The sequence below is a fragment of the Apium graveolens genome, chromosome 1, assembly GCF_009905375.1.
Source record: "Apium graveolens cultivar Ventura chromosome 1, ASM990537v1, whole genome shotgun sequence".
NCBI classification, from domain to species: Eukaryota; Viridiplantae; Streptophyta; class Magnoliopsida; order Apiales; family Apiaceae; genus Apium; species Apium graveolens.
Genome location: NC_133647.1, coordinates 195,357,560 through 195,379,441, shown reverse-complemented (window position 1 = coordinate 195,379,441; position 21,882 = coordinate 195,357,560). Strand labels below are relative to the sequence as shown.

The following is a 21,882-nucleotide window of genomic DNA, read 5'->3' as shown; positions in this document are numbered from 1 at the left end:
CATATCGATATCTCCAGTTTGATCTATAGAGAACTGACATCTCGATACGTATAATGGCTTATCGAGATCTCTGAGTTCTCTATAAGTGTCTTTGACTTATCGAGGTCTCCCAGTTCTCTATAAGTGAACCTGACTTGTCGGGGTCTCCAAATTTTTGCCTGTAGGAATGACTTGTCGATATCTCAGAGATCTCTATATACATTTTGACTTGTAGATATCTCTGAGATCTCTAATGATAATTTGACTTGTTGATATCTTCAATTTTCATGTCTTCCTTTTGACTTGTCGATATCTCTGAGTTCTCTAATGCAGAAATGACTTGTCGATAACTCATAGATCTCTATATGCATTTTGACTTATCGATATCTCTGAGATCTCTAATTAGAAAATTAACTTGTCGATATCTCCAATCTTCATGTCTTCATTTGGCTTGTCGATATTTCCGAGACTTCTCTATAAGCTACGTTGGACTTCTCGATAAGTCATTCTGGAATTCTCAAATGACTTATCTATATGACTTGATCTGTGACTTGTAGATATCTTGACTTAAAACATTTTTCCTAAAACAGATTCATTCAAGTCCAAGCTTTTTCACAATTTCTCTGAGGCATGATCTTCTTGATCTTCTTCTAGAGTTTATTCTTAGGCTTGAGACTGTTTACAGAAAAATACTCCAGTCTAATTTTTAACATTTTTATAGACTAAAGTAATATAGTACAAAGTACAAATTTAGATTATCATACAACTAATATAACTAATTCTTAGGGCTGTCAATTTGACTTAGTCTTATTATAGTACATACATGTATTGCACAATAATTTCACACGTAGAAAAACATCCAAAATATAATGTTACAAAAATTATTAGGCCTTGCCATTATATTAGACAAATAGATCAGTACAAATATATAGGCTCAACTCTTCTTCCCCGCGGAAACGTGGACTTTAGTGCATCAAAAGTTTAGATCTCAGAAGTTATGACATCCTACAAACTGGAAACAACAATAATCATCTATAGATATTATCACATGGGTTGTTGGCCTCGTCCGATTTCTATTTAGTGGATAAATGCATCAATTAAAACACAAATAGAGTAACTCAGAGAAAGTTACTTTTTAATATTGTGTTGTACATTGTTAAAAGGGAATTGATTTGCAACTCACTCACCTGTTTCATTAATGTTATCATTGCCCAGATGAACTATTCGCATCGCACATTATAATTTTTACAAGGAATTATAATGTGCGATGAACTCCAAAACATCAACCGCTTCTCCAATTCGGTATTACGGAAAATATTTTTAACTAGAACAAATGGAACAAGTTTTTTCACGTAATTTTAACTCTTGAACAGAAGCGGCCTTGTGACAACAATCCACCACCTGTTTAAAATCGAGCAGATAAGTACATCAACCTCCAATCGGTATGTCAAAAGAAGAAAAATCAAAAAATAAAACTAAAATTTGAGAATAAAAAGTACACTTGCAATATTCGTGTTGTAGGACAAGAATTAGGTCTTGTATCATCTTACAGAGAATCAAGCTAACAACTGCGAATCGATCGAGTGCACAAAGAGAAATAAAAATGGAAAATAAATGGAAGAACACTTACAAATTAGGGCAAAGTTGACACCCTTTGAGGGCTGTCAATCATTGAAGATGTTTTTAGCACTCGATTGTAGCTGAGAGATGCCATTTGAGTTGGCATGAGGTGTGAATACGGGGTATCAAAAGTTGACATCCCTAATGTAGGGTGTCAACTTCTTTTGTGGTCTCAAAAATATATAAAATATCATTTTTTTAATATATTTCTATTATGCACTTTTTTATTGAATCAGTGAAGTTAAACATTTTTGGGTTGCCAATCATTATAGTGTTTTTTAAAATAAAAAAGCAAAAAATGATATGTACGGGAAATAATTTGAAAAATAATATTTTTAATTATGTGACAAAGTTGACGCCCTTCGAGGAGTGTCGATCTCCGAGCTCTTGCGGGCTATCAACAAGTTTTCTAGCATTTTGTGCTAGCTGTCGGTCTCTCTCTGAACCACAACTCATTTAAATGCAACTATTTTCGATAAATTACTAAAATAATTTCTGCATGCGTCCCCCCAAAAAAAATCCAACTATATATTCAAACCAACCCCCAAATATACGGCAGAGTTGCATAATATAAACTATCAAGCAGCTTTCTAACATTCTGTGCTAGCTCTCACTCTCTCTCTCTCTCTCTCTCTACACCATGGTTCTTGTGAAGCCAATCAGTCATGTAGTGTGCATGCCATTTCCAGGTCAAGGTCACATAACCCCCATGCTAACACTAGCCAAGCTTCTTCACACCAAAGGCATTTACATCACATTTGTTCACACTGACTTCAGCCACAGACGCTCACTCAGATCCCATTCCCCTGTAGGAGACTCTCCCACTTTTCGATTCGAAACCATTCCTGACGGGCTAACTCCTCCTCCTTTGGAAAACCCTGATGCTTTCCCTAATGCCATTGAGCTTTGTGTTTCTACTGCTGTTCATTGTCTTGCCCCGTTTCGAGATTTGGTTAATAAGCTCAATAATTCTCCTGGTGTTCCTCCTGTGACTTGTATCATTTCTGATGCTACCATGTCGTTTACACTTGAGGTGTCGCAGGAGCTTGGCATTCCTAATGTTTTCTTCTGGACGGTTAATGCTTTCACCGTTCTGTGTTACTTGCACTTCTCTCGTATTCGTAATCTTGCTTCTCAACTGCAGAAAGGTAAGCAACGAATTATACTCCCTCGTCCCACTCAGATGTTTAAGTTCACTATTTGCATGTATTTCCAGTTTTTAAAAATTATAGTTTCATAATATTTTTTTTTGAATAAAAGTTTTGATAAACAATCATGTAGGACCGAGGGGTATATTTTAATTTTCTCATTCATGTATAGAAATTTCTCTTGTTCTTTACCTACCGTTAATTTTATCAATTATATGCAGGCAATAATGCCTGTATTAGTCAACAATAATCAAATATATAGTTGTGCTGCATACATCAACTAACTGCCCCCCTGATTCAGTTATTATGATTGTCCCCAAAACATGTGCCGAATGTGCAACTGCACCAGATTCTGTTAATTATGTCCTCCCTAAACTAGAGTACGAATCACAAAATATAATTATCTTTTAACTTATTACGCGTAGTTTAACGTGTATAAAGTCATAGATCCGTATATTTTTTTCCAAAATTTCTTTTTTAAATTAAAATTTAATATGTATTTTTTTATTAAAAAAATTTATATAACTATCCTTTTTATTAATCTTAAAAACACGTAAACAGTTAAATTGACTTGTATTTTGAATTTTGGGACGAGGGAGCACGTAATCCTGCGTCTCAACCCATGTTATTATTTGATAGGTTAAATATCATGAGCAAACTATAAACAATTACTCCCTCCGTCCTTCCCAATTGTTATCGTTTCTAAAAGAGTGTCCGGCATGAATTTTAAGATGAATATAAAGTATACTTCTATAACTTTTTTTAAAAATTTTATTTTTCTGAATAAAAGTATAAATATTCTATTTTAATTCAGAAAAAGAAATTTTTTTAAAAAAATTTAGAACTATACTTTATATTCATCTTAAAATATGTGTCAGACACTCTCTCAAAAATAATAACAATTGACCGAGAGAGTATGTAATTTAGCGTTTCAACGAATCTTAGTTGGTAAATTCGTAGTTTAGCGTTTCAACCAAATTTTAGTTGGTAAAAAGGGACCGCTTGAACTTAGCGCTGGGGATTGGTTTGTTTTATATTATGAATGTGAAACTAAAATCCAACCAACCAGTCAATGTTCCTTTTCATTTCGCAAGTATTTTCACGACGTAAGTACAAATTTTGTGTCGTATTTTGTGTAATTTTATATTAAAATAAAATTTAAATATTATCCTCTCGTACCATTTATTTGTATATTGCTTGGCACACATTTTTAAATCTTTTGTTTTCTGAATATTAAACTTATAGTATTAAATTTTTAATTAGTAGAATAAAAATTGAAATAGTTTATGAAACAATATTTAAATTAGCGTTAAAAGGTGTGTCGAGCACCCGTCCTCCAATGCATATAATCTACGGAGGGAGTAAGTTTTTATTAATTGAGTTTTAAGTCAATAAGTAATAAAAATCGGGTTAAATGGCGTTTGGGTCACTCAACTGACCGCAAACTTGCAGTTGGGTCATCCAACTCAAAAAACTTTCAATCAGATCATTTTACTCTTAAAATTTTTCATCTAGGTCACTTGCCGTTACATTCCGTTAAAAACTTAACGGAATGCTGACTAAGCTTGGTGACTTGGATTAAATAAATCTATCATGGTATGTACAGTCGGATGAAGCGACGTTTTGGTCACTCAACTGGCTCAAAACTTGCAATTTGGTCATCAAACTAAAAAAAAAATTCATTCAAGTCACTGACCATTACGCCCATTAAAAACTGGGAAAAAAACTGAACGAAGAGCACCCCTACAACCACTGTCTTCTTTCTTTCAAAATTTTGGAACATATAAATGCAATAAATAAATGTATAAATATGTTGTTCAATTCTCATATCAAAGTCGTTATAAATATCTCAAAAAAATTCAAAATTTTGAAAAAATTTTGAATTTTTTTTTATTGGGATTTTATTTCAAAATCCCAAAATTGTTCTATAATGACTCGTAAAGTGGTTTTATTTTTGGACTCGTATGTTTGCACAATATTCTCTTATCATAAATATATATTTTAACAATTATTTATTTTTAATGACTTTTAATAATCCGTTTAGCTCAATTTAAACCGATCGAAACCAACGAACAAATGGTAGGGTTAGGTTATAAAATTTCAAACTATGGGTCGGGTTGCTAAAATACATTTAACGTGGCCAACCCGACCCATGTGCACCCCCAGTTTTTATGAGTAAAATCATTAATGATAATCTGTTTATTTGTTATAAAAGGGTGTGATAGGAGGGGCCTTAATGTTGTATAAGACCAGTTCATTCGATTTTCTTTTCGAATTTTAATGGACATAATGGTCAGTGATACAATTGAAATTTTTTTCAGTTTGATGACAAAATTGCAAGTTTCAAGTCAGTTGAGTGACCAAAATGCCGCATCAGCTGACTATACATGCCACGGTGAATTTATTTAAGCCAAGTCACCAAGTTTAGTCAGCATTCCGTCAAATTTTTAACGGAATGTAACGGCGAGTGACCTGGATGAAAAGTTTTAAGAGTAAAATGATGTGATTGAAAGTTTTTTGAGTTGGATGACCCAACTGCAAGTTTGCGGTCAGTTGAGTGACCAAAATGCCATTTAACCCAATAAAAATCTAGTATAAGTCCTGTGAAATTTAAATTTGAAACCATTTTGTACTTATCTTTTGTAAAAATTAAATTTAAATTATTGATTTAAAATATATGTATACCATTAATTTTAATTAATTTAATTAAATATTTATTTATTTCATATATTTAGTATCATGTCGTGTAATTTATGATAAACCCAAAATCATACTAAATTTTTTCGTATAATTTCGTATATATTTATTTTATTTTCATATATCAAAAAGGTCAAATTTGTAATTTTCGTGTATCGTGCAAGATTGCAGGGTCTATATGTAGGGACCAATTATAAGTACACGAAAAGATTCCCACAAGTCGGACACATATTATTCCCTCCGTCCTGTTATATGTTCTCACGTTTCCCCACCATTTCTTTACGTTTTTCTTTTTCAATGTCTCATCCGATTTTTTATATTTCAAAACTTACCAAAAATAGTTAATGGGTCTCACTACTTTGCCACTTTTTCTCTGTTTTCACACTACTTTTATTCCACTATCTCTCTTTTATATAAGTATTAAAAATTAATGGGTCTCACCACTTCACCCACTTTTCTTTATCTTTTTCACTACTTTATACATATTTCTTAACTTCCGTACCCAAACCAAACATAAAGAATTGACCGGAACGGAGGGAGTATTTTTTGTAATTTTAGTGAAATTGACATGTATAAATGTCAATCGTTGTAATATTTTATGAAAAAAGAGTTTTATAAAAAAGAGTGACAATAATAATATGATATAAAAAATAATTAAAAATAATATTTTTAAAAATATGTCAAAATTGCACTTAGGGGTGCCCACCAGAAGATGCCCTTACACGCTCCAAACGAGAGATTCGCACAATATGGGGCCAAAAAACATCCACGTGAATAATTGCAATTTGCAGCCGCCTGTAAATAATTTGCACTTGCCCCATATGGAAGTATTTAATTCTATGATTATAAGTTTTGCAGCTTGATTGTTTGTGCCCTGCCTCCTATTTATAGCAGTTATAATTAACTAGCCAGTTGATGATAGCAAAGTTCATTTAATTGCACAACTTGATTTTTTTATATGAATTTATTATTCCATCTGTTTTTTGACTTTTTGTGCACACACTTTTAAATATTTTGACCGTATAGTTAGAATGATAATTTTCAATTTTTTTGTGAATAAAAATATAAAACTAAAATTTTGATTTATAAAAAGAAAATTTTAAAAAATAATATTTTATCTACACGGTTAAAACTTAGAATTGTGTGCAAAAAACTCAAACGACATATAAAAAAACAGAGGGAGTATAAGTACGAGAAATAAAATGGTATCTCAATTTTTTTCCCACAATATAAATTCTAATTAGTGTTACAGATTTCAGAAATCGGTAGTATTCGGTTGAGGTATCGATTTGTGATTTATCGGACAATTTTTTAAAAATGAGATGATTTATCGGCGATTTATCGGAACTCGATCAAATCTGACAAATATTTTTAACTGATTTTTGAGCGATTTATCGGCGATTTTCGAAAAAATGGCTAATTTCTATAAGAGAGGTTCTAATGCTATTTTTGTTTTTCTTCGGACGCTCTCTTCATTGACTTTTAAGTTTCTTTAAATTTAGACTTTTGAGACCATCAGCAGATGACCTACTTTTATTTTTCCCTGCAAGAAATAAAGTCTTTACCGATCGCAATATCGATTGGTATAATATACTGTGAAAATGGTATAATATAATGTAAAAATATCATGAACCCGTAGGGTTTACCCAGTGCGCACCCGAATAGTAGCGGCTGCGAGTTATCTACGATAAAAAAATAAAAAAAAATCATGTTTCTTGTAGTTTTCCTTCAGGTATTCTCTTTGTAAAATTATAAATTTTTAGCGAAATATTAAATTCAGAACTCTTTTCTTAACTTCCGGAACAAATTTGCTATGAAAAGACAATGTTACCCTCGCATTAAATTTTTTTGGAACAATGAATATCAAGGGAGGGCAGTTTTATCTTTTCACAGTTTATTTGTTCTGAAAGTTAAAGAAAACTCCGAATTTAACATTTTCCAATTTTTATTGTCTAGATTTCTCTTTTTAAATTTTTTAATTTGTATTGTGTTGATTTCTGAGACCATCAATGCATGACCTCTAGCTACATAATAAACTTAGATAAATGAAAAATCTTTTTTGATCATGTACTGTACTTCAGTACAGCTATGAATGAAAGTGAAACCACTATATTTACTTTACACTGCTTTCGTTTCTTTTTAAAACTCGGGAGTAAGGGGCTAATGTCTGCGATCTGCGGTCTGCATCATGATTTGCAAGTTGTAACCCTACGGGTCTTATTATAAACTTTCAGCATATTTTATGACTATTCCACTTGATAACTATTTTTCCAGAGGCAGCAAGTACTGATGTGAAAAATGCGTATCTGGACTACTACATTGATTGGCTACAGGGGATGGGAAGTGTTCGTTTGCGTGACATCTCATCAATGATCTGGGAACCTGCATTGCCTGATTGCTTTGTTGAGTACTGCATTACTGAAATTTCGAGAGGTTTTAAGGCTTCCGCAATTATTCTCAACACTTTCGATGCACTGGAATGTAAAATTGTTAACCAAATTTCGAAGATCATGAATCTTCAAGTGTACTCCATTGGTCCAATTCACAGCCTTTACAGCTCTGTTAACTCGGAAGACAGTACTAAGTCGATAAAATTCAATTTATGGAAAGAAGACTCGGGCTGCGTTGAATGGCTGGACTCGAAAGAAGCAGGGTCGGTGATTTATGTGAATTTTGGTAGCACTACTGTGATGAGCCCGAAACAATTGGAGGAGTTCGCATGGGGACTTGCGAATAGCAAGCAAAATTTTCTTTGGATCATAAGACCGAATCTTGTCATAGACAACGACGACGACTCACCTGCCCTCCCTTCGGGCTTTGTGAAACAGACTCAAGGAAGAGGTTTGTTAGCAAGCTGGTGTGACCAACAACAAGTGTTGAGCCACTTGTCAATTGGCGGGTTTTTGACTCATTGTGGATGGAACTCGACCCTCGAAAGCTTGGCAGCTGGAGTGCCGATGATTTGTTGGCCTTTTTTCGCGGACCAGCCAAGCGTCCGACATTGTGTCTGCAAATTGTGGAGGGTTGGCATTGAAGTTGAGGAAGATGTGCAGAGAGAAGGAGTGGAAAAGGTGGTGAGGGAGTTGATGGAAGAAGAGAATGGAAAGGAAATGAAGAAAAGGGCTTTGGAATGGAAAGGAAAATCTGAGAGCACCATTCTTAGTTCTTGTTCAGGTTCATCGTACTTGGACGTGGATCGATTGGTGAATGAAGTGATTCTATCAAACATCAAGAACTAGTGCATTGGATTAGGGTGTGTTTCTGTGCTATTTGCAGGCTTGCAGGAGTTGCAGGCTTGCAGCCATGCACATGAATGAGAAGTTTTAGTTTTCATGGATTTTACGAGCTTCCGGTTTTAATTTCATTATGTAATAAATATGAAGAAACTGAATTTCCATCATTTTAGTTTTTGACTCCTTGTGAGGAGGTCATGGGTTGGATTATGTGCGCTTTGTTAGAGAGTATAAAATCATATTTGGGTTTGATGTTTGGGTTTGAGTCATCACACTTTCATTTATTTAATTTAAATATTTGTTATTTATATTGGTCGTATTGGTTGTTGTCAATCGTAGTTGAGGAGAGTCTTAAATAGTGTAAGATCATGTTCGAACCTTCTTCTACCACCTTATTATTTTAGAGTGATTAGTTACTTAATATCATCTACCACCTTAAGGTTTTAAAGCGATTGATTACTTAACATACAATTGATGGGAGTTTAAAAAAATATAATATCATATTGAGACCTTCTTCTACCACCTTATAATTTAGAGCAATTGTCTACCTAACATTCTTTATCCAACTTAAATTTTTAGAGTGATCGGTTATTTAACATGAGTGAGTTTACTTAGGGAAACGAAAAATAAAGGTACGGATTCTTTCATGCATATTTTAACTTTGTTTTCTTTAAAAGTTCTGGATCAACACAGTTTTTTCAATAAAATTTCGTAAGCTTCATTTAGAAACTCGATAAGATTTTATGCTCATTTAGATCACACCATCTCCGACAGGAATATTGGGAAAAATTGTCAAAACTCCATCCTTTCAAGAAATTCACCTCTTTAAAGTAAAATTTTAGTCAATTTCATTTATATTGGTGTTTTTATTGAATTTTAGCAGAAAACTCATAGATGAACCTCAATGAAATAATAATCAATAAAGTAATAATCTTGTTAAAATAATATTTTTCTCCGGTTTCAATATAATGGACAAAATGTATATTTACTCCCGATAAAGTAGTAAACTCTTTGAAGTAATATTTTTTTTTGGTACCAGCCATATTACTTTAAAAGGTTTAACTGTATTGTCTGTGTTCCATTCTAAATATTTTTACTTTTTATCATGTATATTGAGGTGTTAAAAAAATATGCTTATACATTATTATTAATATAATTTTAACACACACACATACATATATATATAACAAATTAAAATTTAAAATCTAAACTTTAATTTGATATAAGCTAATATTTTTATCAAGTATAAGTAGTTATCTTTGTCAAAGTGAAAAACGTGTTAAAAAATCAAATATTAGTTAAAATGGACACAAGGAGTCTCAATTTTATGCTAAATCCCATATACAAGTACATATCACCTTTTAAGTTAATAAAAATTCCATAATTAAGTTTTATGTTATTTTAGCTAACTATGTTTGAAAATGCTATAACGAAATCTGATTTATCTTTTTTTAAGGTTCTCTATATGCATCTACTTAAATATCTTTTTGGCAGGCCGAGTCAAACCAAAATAAAAATATAAAAATAAAAGAATTGATAATTGGGGCTCACTCTAATCCCCGGCCCGTAACAATACAAGAAGCAGGATATTTAGAGAGGTGACTGATTATGTTTTCTAACAAACCCTATGTTTCTTTGAACAGGTTGTTTAGTCATAGCCGTAAAAATATCTTTAGCACCTGTCAAAAAAAAAAAAACTTTAGCAAAACCGTGTAATCGTGTCAATAGAGACCTAAATTCAAATATGTTTTCGCGCTGCGCACTAAACATGGGGATTAATTAGGATTAATCTTTTGCCGACCTAAGCCTCTAAACCTAATTAGTACCCCTATAACTATCCACTCTATTGGTTTCAAATATTACTATTTCTTTATTTCTGAATGAGCTTTTTGTTGGACAAACTTAGTATTTTAGACTAAGTTGTGAATCATTTTGAGACTCTATATGAGTGAGACACATTATGTGTTAATGGTGTGTATTTATTGGAACGTATTCTTCTCTTCGAGGGGATTCCAACGCATATTAACACGCTCAAAATGAGTAAAAGGTGAATGAGAACTGATGTTCCAAAATTTTACCTTTTAATATGAAAAGTGGTTTTGTAACACATCGAGAGTAGCACAAACCTATTCCTTAGTTTTTCTTATAAATACCATGTACCACATCGAAAAGAAAAACAAGTCCTTTCAAGCCTCTCTTTATAAATAGAGTCTTAGGGCACCAGTTTTATTAAGTCAAGAAAATAAGAGTCATCTCTTTCATTCTTGGTCTCTTTAGTCTTAAATTTTTTCAATATTCCGGTGATAGTTCTCGGGCTCAGTTCAAGTTCGCTGAGAGTATATTCGATCTATCGATTATACTAGTATCTCGTTTTATCCTGGGAAGCAGGTCGCTAAACACGGATGGTGCGGGGCGAAACTGCTTTAAGGAGACAGTTTTCTGGACTCGAGATTAAATCCAATCTCTGTTTGTTTTCTCAAACCCTTCTCCTAATTTAATTGTTAATTCTTATATGCTTATGTGATTTAAGAATTAGCAATGTTCTTATGAATTAGTTATATATTCAATATATATATAATAATGTATTTATCGTACAAGATTGATAACAATCTTAAAGCAGTTTCCTTCAATTTTCATACTTTCTTGTGAGTAGACGCAGAAGTCAATTTGATTGTTTAAATTGGATTTATTTATGGGTATATGAGTGATCATTATTTGCCTCATTAATTAAATTAAATTTAGTGCGTTAATTTCTTTGATCACTTGTTGACATGTGCTTGAAATTAATATAAAATTGATTTTAAGTGGTGCTTTGTTTAAGCATAACAGGTACGAGGCAAAAGTAAACACAAAGTTGTTGGATAATTGGTTTCTTATAAGGCTATTGATGTTTTAATGGTTATTGATTTATGATCAACTTATATTCAAATGGACATATTTGGTGACATCTCTCTCGGGTTGATCATTATAAATTGGTAGATTAAACCCAAATTGATAATTCGTCCATGTTTTCGCTATTAATGGATAGCTTATTATGTTTTGTTAACATGGTGATTGATTTCTTAATTCTGAATTGATTTTGGAATTATTAGTACACTAATACAAGAATCGTATATGTTATAGTTTACATGCGTGTTTGCAAGTTCATAACATGATATTGCTATGCAATTAAATGATATGGCTACATAAATGTGACCCTTCATGATGGAACTTGATTATTTGGTGATTAATTTTTTAATCATTGTTAAGTGATGATAAGGCATCAATTATTATTGTTTAATCTTTAATAATGGAGTTATATCACAAACTTGTAATACTGGATAGAATGCAGTAACATGTTTGTTGTTAAATAATGTGACGAGGTGGGCAGCTGAAGTGAACCAGATTTACAATTGCTCATGATTCTCCACATTAAAAAACCTAATGGGCCTGGAGTACAGGTTATGGGTCGGCACATAAATTATATTTTTCTGGTTGGATTTTTCCTCCAGTTAAATAGTAATTTCACGTGTTGGTGTCGGTCTGCTGCGGCAGTGACATACGAGCCTATTATAGTGATCCATATGATACTTAATACGGCGAATATTGATCTCAGTAGTTATGCTGAACTTCGGAGAGAATCCGAAAAGTTGTTTAACCCTAACGCATCAGTTGATCAAGGATCACTGAATGTGGGATTATTGAAGATTTATGTTCTTCCTTGGGCCTTTTATGGTTGTACCAGTAGGTGAGCCAGAAATGTAGGTTCGTGTGAACCATGTAAATATTTTAGAGAAATTCGGTAATTGAATTTTTAATGATAAGAACCACGAGAAGTTCTTTAAACATGATATTAAAATTTTATAGGTTTTAATGAATGACGTAAAACCTGCTTAGATGAGAGGTAGTGACACGATACGTGTTTACTGTCTAGTTTGATAGTAAAACATTTATCACTCGTACTCGTAGTCGAGTCAATATTGAAGCTAAATAGAGAGATGTGTGCTCTATAAACTCAAGGATAAATCAAACTTAATACAGATAATTAAGATGGTAGTGAATAAATTTGATGATGAATAATCACCGGGAAAATTCTGTTTGCAACGTGAATATTCATGAGGTCGTTGCACCTTACTCGCATTAAATAAATGGAGTAGATGCAGGCTTGAGTTGCGCTCTGAGAGAGATGCAAAACGATTGTGATCAGCACAGACTATCACTGAATTTGAGGATATTAGTTACGAAGGGCTAATCGTTCCTTAAACATGATACCACAGAAGGAAATAATTAAATTTCCTATTAGTTTTGGAATATTTTCTGACATTCTGTAAACTATTAAAATTGTGGGGGTATCTAAAATAGAAAATTATTGAATTTTCTATGAATAGTGGAATGTAATGAAACATTCTTGAAAATAATTGAAATGTGGGGGTATCTCGAAACTTGATACCAATACCTCTGTTGGTAGCATGAGATCCAAAATCAATTGAGATATTTTGGATGGATACATAGACAATGGTTAAGTCTAATAATATCCGATATATGAATCTAATTTTTGAGATTCGTAAGAATACTATTACAGAGTTTAGGAATGCTTATGCGATAAGCTAGTAGATCCTAGTAGATCCGTAATTAAAAGTCATCTAAATGAACTTACGAGTTATTGGATGAATGTGAGGATGAACCTGCAGAGAGCAAAAGACATGGATAATTGCTAGTCCCGAATGTCTTGATAATTTGCTTAAAGGTGAACTCGTAAATTTAATAGAAGCAATGCGCTTCTCGTATAATTTCTTGATAAGTGAATATATCAAGAGAAAATTTGACTATTACTGAGAGTCAATAAATCAAGATTTTCTAGCACGTGTACTAGAAAATGGATTGTGCATGTTCTCTCTATGTCCTTTGTGGGGGAAAGGATGTTAAGAAATAGAGATAGTGGTTCTGTTTGACAGAATCTTGTTTAAAAATATATAGATCTTCTTACGAGATAGAAGCATTAGGACCCAAATGAATTTTTAAATTGGGAAAATATATCTGGGTCTGAAGGAAGTATAAGGTCAGACTGATACAAAAATATTACAGTCGAAAGTGATGACCTTATATAATTTATGAAATATTCTCGAGTTTTGAGAATAAGGTTCATTAAGATGATACTAAAATTATCGTATTGTGAAATTTAAAAGTGCATCAATGAACATTGAGATGGTCTTTCTAAATAGATATTTGGAGAAATATCTATTTACGTGAATCCGAGGGTTGCTCTAGATAAAGCAAGAGTAGAAAATCTGTATTTTCGGTGATCATGTTGAGTGAAACAACATTGACACGAAATAATGGCATATTAAATTTGATATTGCTATGATAAGCAATGGCTTCAAATAAATGACATGGTTGCCATCTTGAGGACGCTCAAAATTGGTTGCTATGTGAATAAGGATTGCCAGTTTAAGGACGCTTAAACCCGGTAATGATGCAAACTGAAATTGCTGGTTTTTGGGACGCTAAAAGCTGGTAATATCAATAACAAGTGAAGCCTTAAGTAATAACTAGTAAAGTTATTTCATAAATGTGAAATATGTCAATATGAGATATCAAACTAATTCAAAATCAGAGAATTGACAAGTGTGCATGTGTTATTTACACATGATATGCAAGTCATAATTGATTGCATGTGAGTGATCTGATCATTACGAGAAGTAATGACAAGAGGATCATCTCTGAAAATCTTGATGAGATTGAAAAGTTTTAATTTGAAGATTACAATCTTCGTGACTTTAAAAGTTTTAGATGATACATGTCACATGTTGGTGATGTGAATTTTGAAGAGATCAAAGAAGCTAAAGTTGTCATAACTGGAATGGATTTATATTTATCCAAGCGTAGATGAACAAGGATCTCTCAAGAAGGATTGCAAGTCTGTTGTACTTTTTAAAATTATACAAAATTAGACATAGGCTACACAGTTGGTAAACTGGGTAGATGCACGAGTACAATGGAAATTGGTCACTTGGAAGTGATTGCAATGAGATTTAAGGTGTATGATATGTGCTCGTGAGCTTGGACTGCAATACGAAAGATATCTAATTGTACTATGTGAATATAGTATGTAAATTAGATATTTGACTTTAAGAACTTAAAAGTCATTCGAGAATACATTTCACACTTAGCAGTCGTGTCATGGAAATCCTAAACTTAGCTCGATTCATGATGGAATACGAGTCTGGTGCATAAAATAAATGCAGTTAAAAGGCTGAGTAGCCACTTTGTAAGGATATTCCTAAATGACAAGGAAAACGTGTCTTCAATATGCATATATCGTGTAATCAATATGCAAATTGGGAGATCACATTATTGTGTATGAAATGGTATGTCTCACATCTATGATGAGGACATAATACCATTAAACAACTATTCTGAACGAGAATTATCATGATTGACTATGTAAAGTCAAATGATAATGTTTGGATCCACTAACCAGATGGTTAAACTGAGTGAATCTGTTTAAGACAAGAGAATCTAGTTAGACCGAGAGATAGTTGTCAAATCATCGAGAGGAATGAGCCTTGCCTATTGCTTAACGGCGTCATGGTGGACACCCAACCTTGCTGACTGGAGATCCCAAGAACTTGGTTCAATGGGACAACTAAATCATGATGACCAAATCACTGTGGGGGTAACCCCTGGCCTATTTCTATGATGATGAAACAGTGAGACCCGTAAGGTACGAGGTTAAGCTTTATGCTTTTAATGATCTTTGACGAATACAAGGATTTCAAGTTTGAATACATAATATTCGGTTGGGTAAACGCGGGTTACTCTATAAGATAAAGATCACCTATGTAAGAGAGAAGTATGGCCGCTTCAAAGGAGAATTGCGAGGCACAATTCTTTAGAAACTCTTGCAGAACCAGGACGATGTTCCAGGGCCAAAATGGACATAATCATGAGAACTGAATGAGTCAGAAAAGATATAGTGATGAGTATGTCATCGTTTACACAAATGGTCGAACAGTTCAAGGACATCGCGTCATACTGTCTACCAGTAAAGTCGATATACTTATTCGAGCGAAGGTTCAAGGAGCATTCTCTACCTATCGTATGTTATATCTGACCACCGGAACTATCACCAAGTCAAGCTCCGCGTCTGTCTGTCTATGTGGTGTCTATGTGGTGCGTGCTACTGGACCATCAATCTCATTTGTGGGGGATTGTTGGACAAACTTAGTATTTTAGACAAAGTTGTGAATCATTTTGAGACTCTATATGAGTGAGACACATTATGTGTTAGTGGTGTATATTTATTGGAACGTATTCTTCTCTTCGAGGGGATTCCAACGCATATTAACACGCTCAAAATGAGTAAAAGGTGAATGAGAACTGATGTTCCAAAGTTTTACCTTTTAATATGAAAAGTGGTTTTGTACCACATCGAGAGTAGCACAAACCTATTCCTTAGTTTTTCTTATAAATACCATGTACCACATCGAAAAGAAAAACAAGTCCTTTCAAGCCTCTCTTTATAAATAGAGTCTTAGGGCACCAGTTTTATTAAGTCAAGAAAATAAGAGTCATCTCTTTCATTCTTGGTCTCTTTAGTCTTAAATTTTTTCAATATTCCGGTGATAGTTCTCGGGCTCAGTTCAAGTTCGCTGAGAGTATATTCGATCTATCGATTATACTAGTATCTCGTTTTATCCTGGGAAGCAGGTCGCTAAACACGGATGGTGAGGGGCGAAACTGCTTTAAGGAGACAGTTTTCTGGACTCGAGATTAAATCCAATCTCTGTTTATTTTCTCAAACCCTTCTCCTAATTTAATTGTTAATTCTTATATGCTTATGTGATTTAAGAATTAGCAATGTTCTTATGAATTAGTTATATATTCAATATATATATAATAATGTTTTTATCGTACAAGATTGATAACACTTTTAATCGAGTTGCGATTTTAAGTCGACGGTGCTCAATCCCAAAATATAAATTTAAAAATTTACTCAAAGAAACATGTTACATAATACTTAATATAGGGTGGTCGCAGTATAGGGGATGCGTTTTTTTAAAACTGTTAAATTTTCAAATCGCACCCGCACCGCATAATCTCAAAAATCTTATAAACCATATTAAAAAAATACGGTGCAGTTTGTGCGATTTATTTATTCAAATTTTGTTTATATTTACATACGAATATAATAAAAATTTAGCTAAAATTAAAGTTAAGAATAATATATTTTTGATTGAAAATAAGAATACGTCGGTAATTTATAATATGTAAACTAATATTTATAAAACAAAATTATATTAAACAAGAAATTAATAGTAATGTTGTTGTAGCTAGATGTCATGTTTTGAATAGGCTGTTTTGACGATACGGAGTCGTTTAACCTGATATAGCATGTTTGTTAGATGAGGTAAATTTGATATTCTTTATTCTCAATATATAAATATTAAAAATAAATTTTTATATACATAAAATTACGGTGCAGTGCATTTTGAATACAATGTTAAAATGTCAAAGCGCAAACTAAAAAAGAGTTTGTAATTCAAATTCAGATTGTCATGAATTATGCACTTCGACCACCTAGTATTTAACGTGGAAAACATAAAAAAGTAAAAGAGGTATAAAATGTTTCTAGAAACAAAGTAATTTGTCACATCTATGCAATTTTATTCTTTGATATACAAGCAGAACCGAACACAAGTACTACATAAAACAGTAAAAGCAAAAAGAAAGACAAAAGATCAGATAGAAAAAAACAATTATACTACTCCTCCTTATCATGTAAACAAAGAATCTAGTTAAAAATAAAACTATATAACTCCAAAAGTATAATAGTAAAAAGCAATCACTTAATATACAATTTTGGGAGATGATGTTTTTGTATGTATTTAATAATTCCATTTTAGACAACTGTAGCAGCCCACACTTCCGGACTATTAGTTCTAAATCGAAAACTAAAAATAAAATATATTATTACTCGATAATTCTAATAGATCACGAAATTCAAAGCAGCGGTCAAACTCAATAATCAAAATCATAAAAATAGAGACGCAGCTCCACAAATCCGATAATAATTGTCTAACAGATAATTAAATTTATTCTCTAAAAACAAAATCTTTATTCTAATTCAAATAGCACAAAACGAAGCAGCACAGATCTCCTCATAGTTCTCATTCCTTAATTTTAATATGCTCCAAATTCCGAACCTGAAATGTTAAAAGGGGTGAGCTACACAGCTCAGCAAGTACAAATTGACTATCTCTTAAACAGAAAAACAATGGGTGTTTTAATAAAATAATTTTTCTCAAACAATAATAATTTTGTAAAACAATTTGTTAAGTAGATCCAACCCAAGTTTTATATTTTAAAATTCAGAATTTAAAACAGAACAGAGCAGATTTTATAACAGATCAGAACAAAATAAAATAGAACAAAACGATAATTCTAATAAATACCACAGTCTTGATCTACGGCCACACTTTGCCAGTAGCCGGCATCTAATTCTTATTCTTATTCTTTATACCACACTTTGCCAGTGGTCGGCATCTAAAGTTCAATAATTATGCGCCCTTAATAGGTATCTAAAGTTGCACACTTGTGCGCTTACTAAGGGTATCTAAGGCTAGTTCCGGAACTATAGCGTAAATTACGAACGGGTTCGAAAACGTAGAGACTGGGTTCTAAAATTCACAAATACTTATATCTTATAATTTCGAAATCAAAATTCTTATATCTTATACGAAATTAAAAACAGAACTGAAATATATTTTCCGAAAAATAAAAGTAAGTCAAAAGTACTTACCTCAAAGCCTGACCAGATCTGAATTTACTCTTTTTGACCCTCTAAACGATATTTTCTTGAAAAACACGAAACACGAAATCTGAAGATAACGAAAAGACCTTTCTGAAAAGTCCAGAATCACTGAATTCTGACTTACGATGAATTTTCTACGAATTTTACAAGACAGCTGATTTTTTGCTGAGAAAGTCCTACGAATTTTAATGATAAAAACAAGGAATACGAATATGGTGTATTTATAACGATACAAAACCCTATATCTCAACTAGGAAATAATAATATTTCCTCCTAAAGATTTACAACCTCTCCAAGTAAATTCCATAAATAAAATATTTGATACACACAATTACCTAAACTAAAAAAATTTCGATTTTCTAAATTATTCTTACACTTATTTCCACAAATAACAAATCTTTTCACAAATCAACTACCTTGCACAAAATGTTTTCAGAATATTCTAATTTTAAAATATTTATCTAGACAAATTAATATCTAATTTCTAATAAATAAATTAAAAATAAAATTACGAATTTTACATTCTTCCCTCCTTAAAAGAATTTGGTCCCCAAATTCACATAACATAAATAAATTAAATAAGTCACTAAAGAAAAGAAATCATACCTTAATTGCGATAGTTGTCATTTCCTGTCAGCTGAAACACACGTCCTTTGCCCATCTTGTTATCTGCTTCCTTCCTTGGTGGCGGTGGCGGATTGTGCGGACAATTCGAAATCTTATGTCCTACTTCTCCGCAATGAAAACAAGCACCTGTATTCCAACGACAGACTTTGTCCGGATGATTCTTGCCGCACCTGGTACACGTCTCTCGATCACCTTGACCCCCGATGTTATCGTACACGTGTGGCTTCTTGAGTGGTCCCTCTTGAAAAGATTGCCCACTAGTTTGAGTGAACCGCCTCTTATTCCAACTGCCAGACGCCTTTTCAGATTCTGCCAAGCCCCTTTCGATCACTAACGCCTTGTTGAGGACAGCCTCGTACGTCTGAAGTTCAAACGACGCCACTGAATTCCTGATGTCACTTCGAAGTCCCTCCTCTAATCTTCGTGCTCGACTGCTCTCATCTGCTACTAGGGTCGACGCGTACTTCGCAAGCTTTGCAAATTCTGCTTCGTATTCAATGACGGTTCTTCCACCTTGTTGAAGTCGAATGAAGTCCCTCTCTTTCTGCAGACGAACTGTTCTCGGAAAGTACTTGTCCTCTAAAGCCTTCTTGAACTTTGCCCAAGTGTACAGTTCATGATTTTCTTCAAGATTTGTCGTCTCATTCTTTCTCTTTTCCATAAGCCACCAGTCGTAAGCGCTTCCTTGCAATTGGTACACAGCTAAGGTCACCTTCTGTCCCTCATTGCTCCCCAGAAGTCCGAAAGCTTTTTCCATCTCTTGGATCCACATCTCAACGATAGCCGGGTCTGTAGCTCCATCAAAAGTTGGCGGGTTCAAACGCTTGAATTGAGAGACGATGTTGGGCTTTGGTTGCTGATTCACAAGTACAGCTAGAGTTTCAGCCAGCTGGTCAAAGACGTTTCCTCCTTCATCATTATTGCCCTGATTTTCATTGTTGTTCTGATTTTCTCCATCCATCTTTACTAGAACACACAAAACAAATTCTAAACTTATAGTCAATAATCAAAAAAACACAAAAGTCAAACATATCAAATAATCACACAAATAAATGCCCTAAATCCAAAATAATTTTCTAAGACCTATACGATAGTCTAAAGGATCGCATCCTAGGGAATGTACTAGTCCCATACCTAATACACTCCGAAGGACAGCCTGCTCTTGATACCAACTGTAACGGCCCGCAACTTCCGGACTATTAGTTCTAAATCGAAAACTAAAAATAAAATATATTATTACTCGATAATTCTAATAGATCACGAAATTCAAAGCAGCGGTCAAACTCAATAATCAAAATCATAAAAATAGAGACGCAGCTCCACAAATCCGATAATAATTGTCTAACAGATAATTAAATTTATTCTCTAAAAACAAAATCTTTATTCTAATTCAAATAGCACAAAACGAAGCAGCACAGATCTCCTCATAGTTCTCATTCCTTAATTTTAATATGCTCCAAATTCCGAACCTGAAATGTTAAAAGGGGTGAGCTACACAGCTCAGCAAGTACAAATTGACTATCTCTTAAACAGAAAAACAATGGGTGTTTTAATAAAATAATTTTTCTCAAACAATAATAATTTTGTAAAACAATTTGTTAAGTAGATCCAACCCAAGTTTTATATTTTAAAATTCAGAATTTAAAACAGAACAGAGCAGATTTTATAACAGATCAGAACAAAATAAAATAGAACAAAACGATAATTCTAATAAATACCACAGTCTTGATCTACGGCCACACTTTGCCAGTAGCCGGCATCTAATTCTTATTCTTATTCTTTATACCACACTTTGCCAGTGGTCGGCATCTAAAGTTCAATAATTACGCGCCCTTAATAGGTATCTAAAGTTGCACACTTGTGCGCCTACTAAGGGTATCTAAGGCTAGTTCCGGAACTATAGCGTAAATTACGAACGGGTTCGAAAACGTAGAGACTGGGTTCTAAAATTCACAAATACTTATATCTTATAATTTCGAAATCAAAATTCTTATATCTTATACGAAATTAAAAACAGAACTGAAATATATTTTCCGAAAAATAAAAGTAAGTCAAAAGTACTTACCTCAAAGCCTGACCAGATCTGAATTTACTCTTTTTGACCCTCTAAACGATATTTTCTTGAAAAACACGAAACACGAAATCTGAAGATAACGAAAAGACCTTTCTGAAAAGTCCAGAATCACTGAATTCTGACTTACGATGAATTTTCTACGAATTTTACAAGACAGCTGATTTTTTGCTGAGAAAGTCCTACGAATTTTAATGATAAAAACAAGGAATACGAATATGGTGTATTTATAACGATACAAAACCCTATATCTCAACTAGGAAATAATAATATTTCCTCCTAAAGATTTACAACCTCTCCAAGTAAATTCCATAAATAAAATATTTGATACACACAATTACCTAAACTAAAAAAATTTCGATTTTCTAAATTATTCTTACACTTATTTCCACAAATAACAAATCTTTTCACAAATCAACTACCTTGCACAAAATGTTTTCAGAATATTCTAATTTTAAAATATTTATCTAGACAAATTAATATCTAATTTCTAATAAATAAATTAAAAATAAAATTACGAATTTTACAACAACTATTCCAACCACTAAATCTAAAGTGTTTGTACTCTTGAAGAAGATTGCTTAATTCTACATATATTTTTATTTAAATACGTTAGAGTTGATAAGATATTAGAATTCAGACTGACGGGAGACTCTGACGACATTTCTAATATTTTTATAATTTATCGTGATAAATTAATGGGTCAAAGATGTC

At 32.8% G+C, this 21,882-nt stretch overlaps 2 protein-coding genes across 3 annotated transcripts; one reads left to right on the top strand and one right to left on the bottom strand.

Annotated features, from left to right (window-relative positions):
• Positions 1-2,137: 2,137 nt before the first annotated feature.
• Positions 2,138-8,927, top strand: LOC141675650 (7-deoxyloganetin glucosyltransferase-like). Of its 2 annotated transcripts, none has more exons than XM_074482057.1 (2): positions 2,138-2,747; positions 7,725-8,927. In XM_074482057.1, exons 1-2 carry the CDS (start codon positions 2,240-2,242, stop codon positions 8,681-8,683), a joined length of 1,467 nt encoding a protein of 488 aa, XP_074338158.1. In that variant the 5' UTR covers positions 2,138-2,239; the 3' UTR covers positions 8,684-8,927. The 2 variants fall into 2 exon arrangements, with proteins under 2 accessions (XP_074338158.1, XP_074338157.1); XM_074482056.1 differs by having other exon boundaries at positions 2,140-2,747; positions 7,719-8,927.
• Positions 8,928-19,077: 10,150 nt separating this feature from the next.
• Positions 19,078-20,058, bottom strand: LOC141714704 (uncharacterized). The gene has a single exon (XM_074518208.1). The coding sequence runs from the start codon at positions 20,056-20,058 to the stop codon at positions 19,078-19,080; it is 981 nt and encodes a 326-aa protein (XP_074374309.1).
• Between the last annotated feature and the right edge of the window lie 1,824 nt (positions 20,059-21,882).

Coding starts and splice junctions, on each gene's coding strand:
- LOC141714704 (XM_074518208.1), bottom strand. CDS start 20,058: ATGGATGGAGAAAATCAGAACAACAATGAAAATCAGGGCAATAATGAT.
- LOC141675650 (XM_074482056.1), top strand. CDS start 2,240: ATGGTTCTTGTGAAGCCAATCAGTCATGTAGTGTGCATGCCATTTCCA. Junction 2,748..7,718: donor TGCTTCTCAACTGCAGAAAG/GTAAGCAACGAA, acceptor CTATTTTTCCAG/AGGCAGCAAGTACTGATGTG.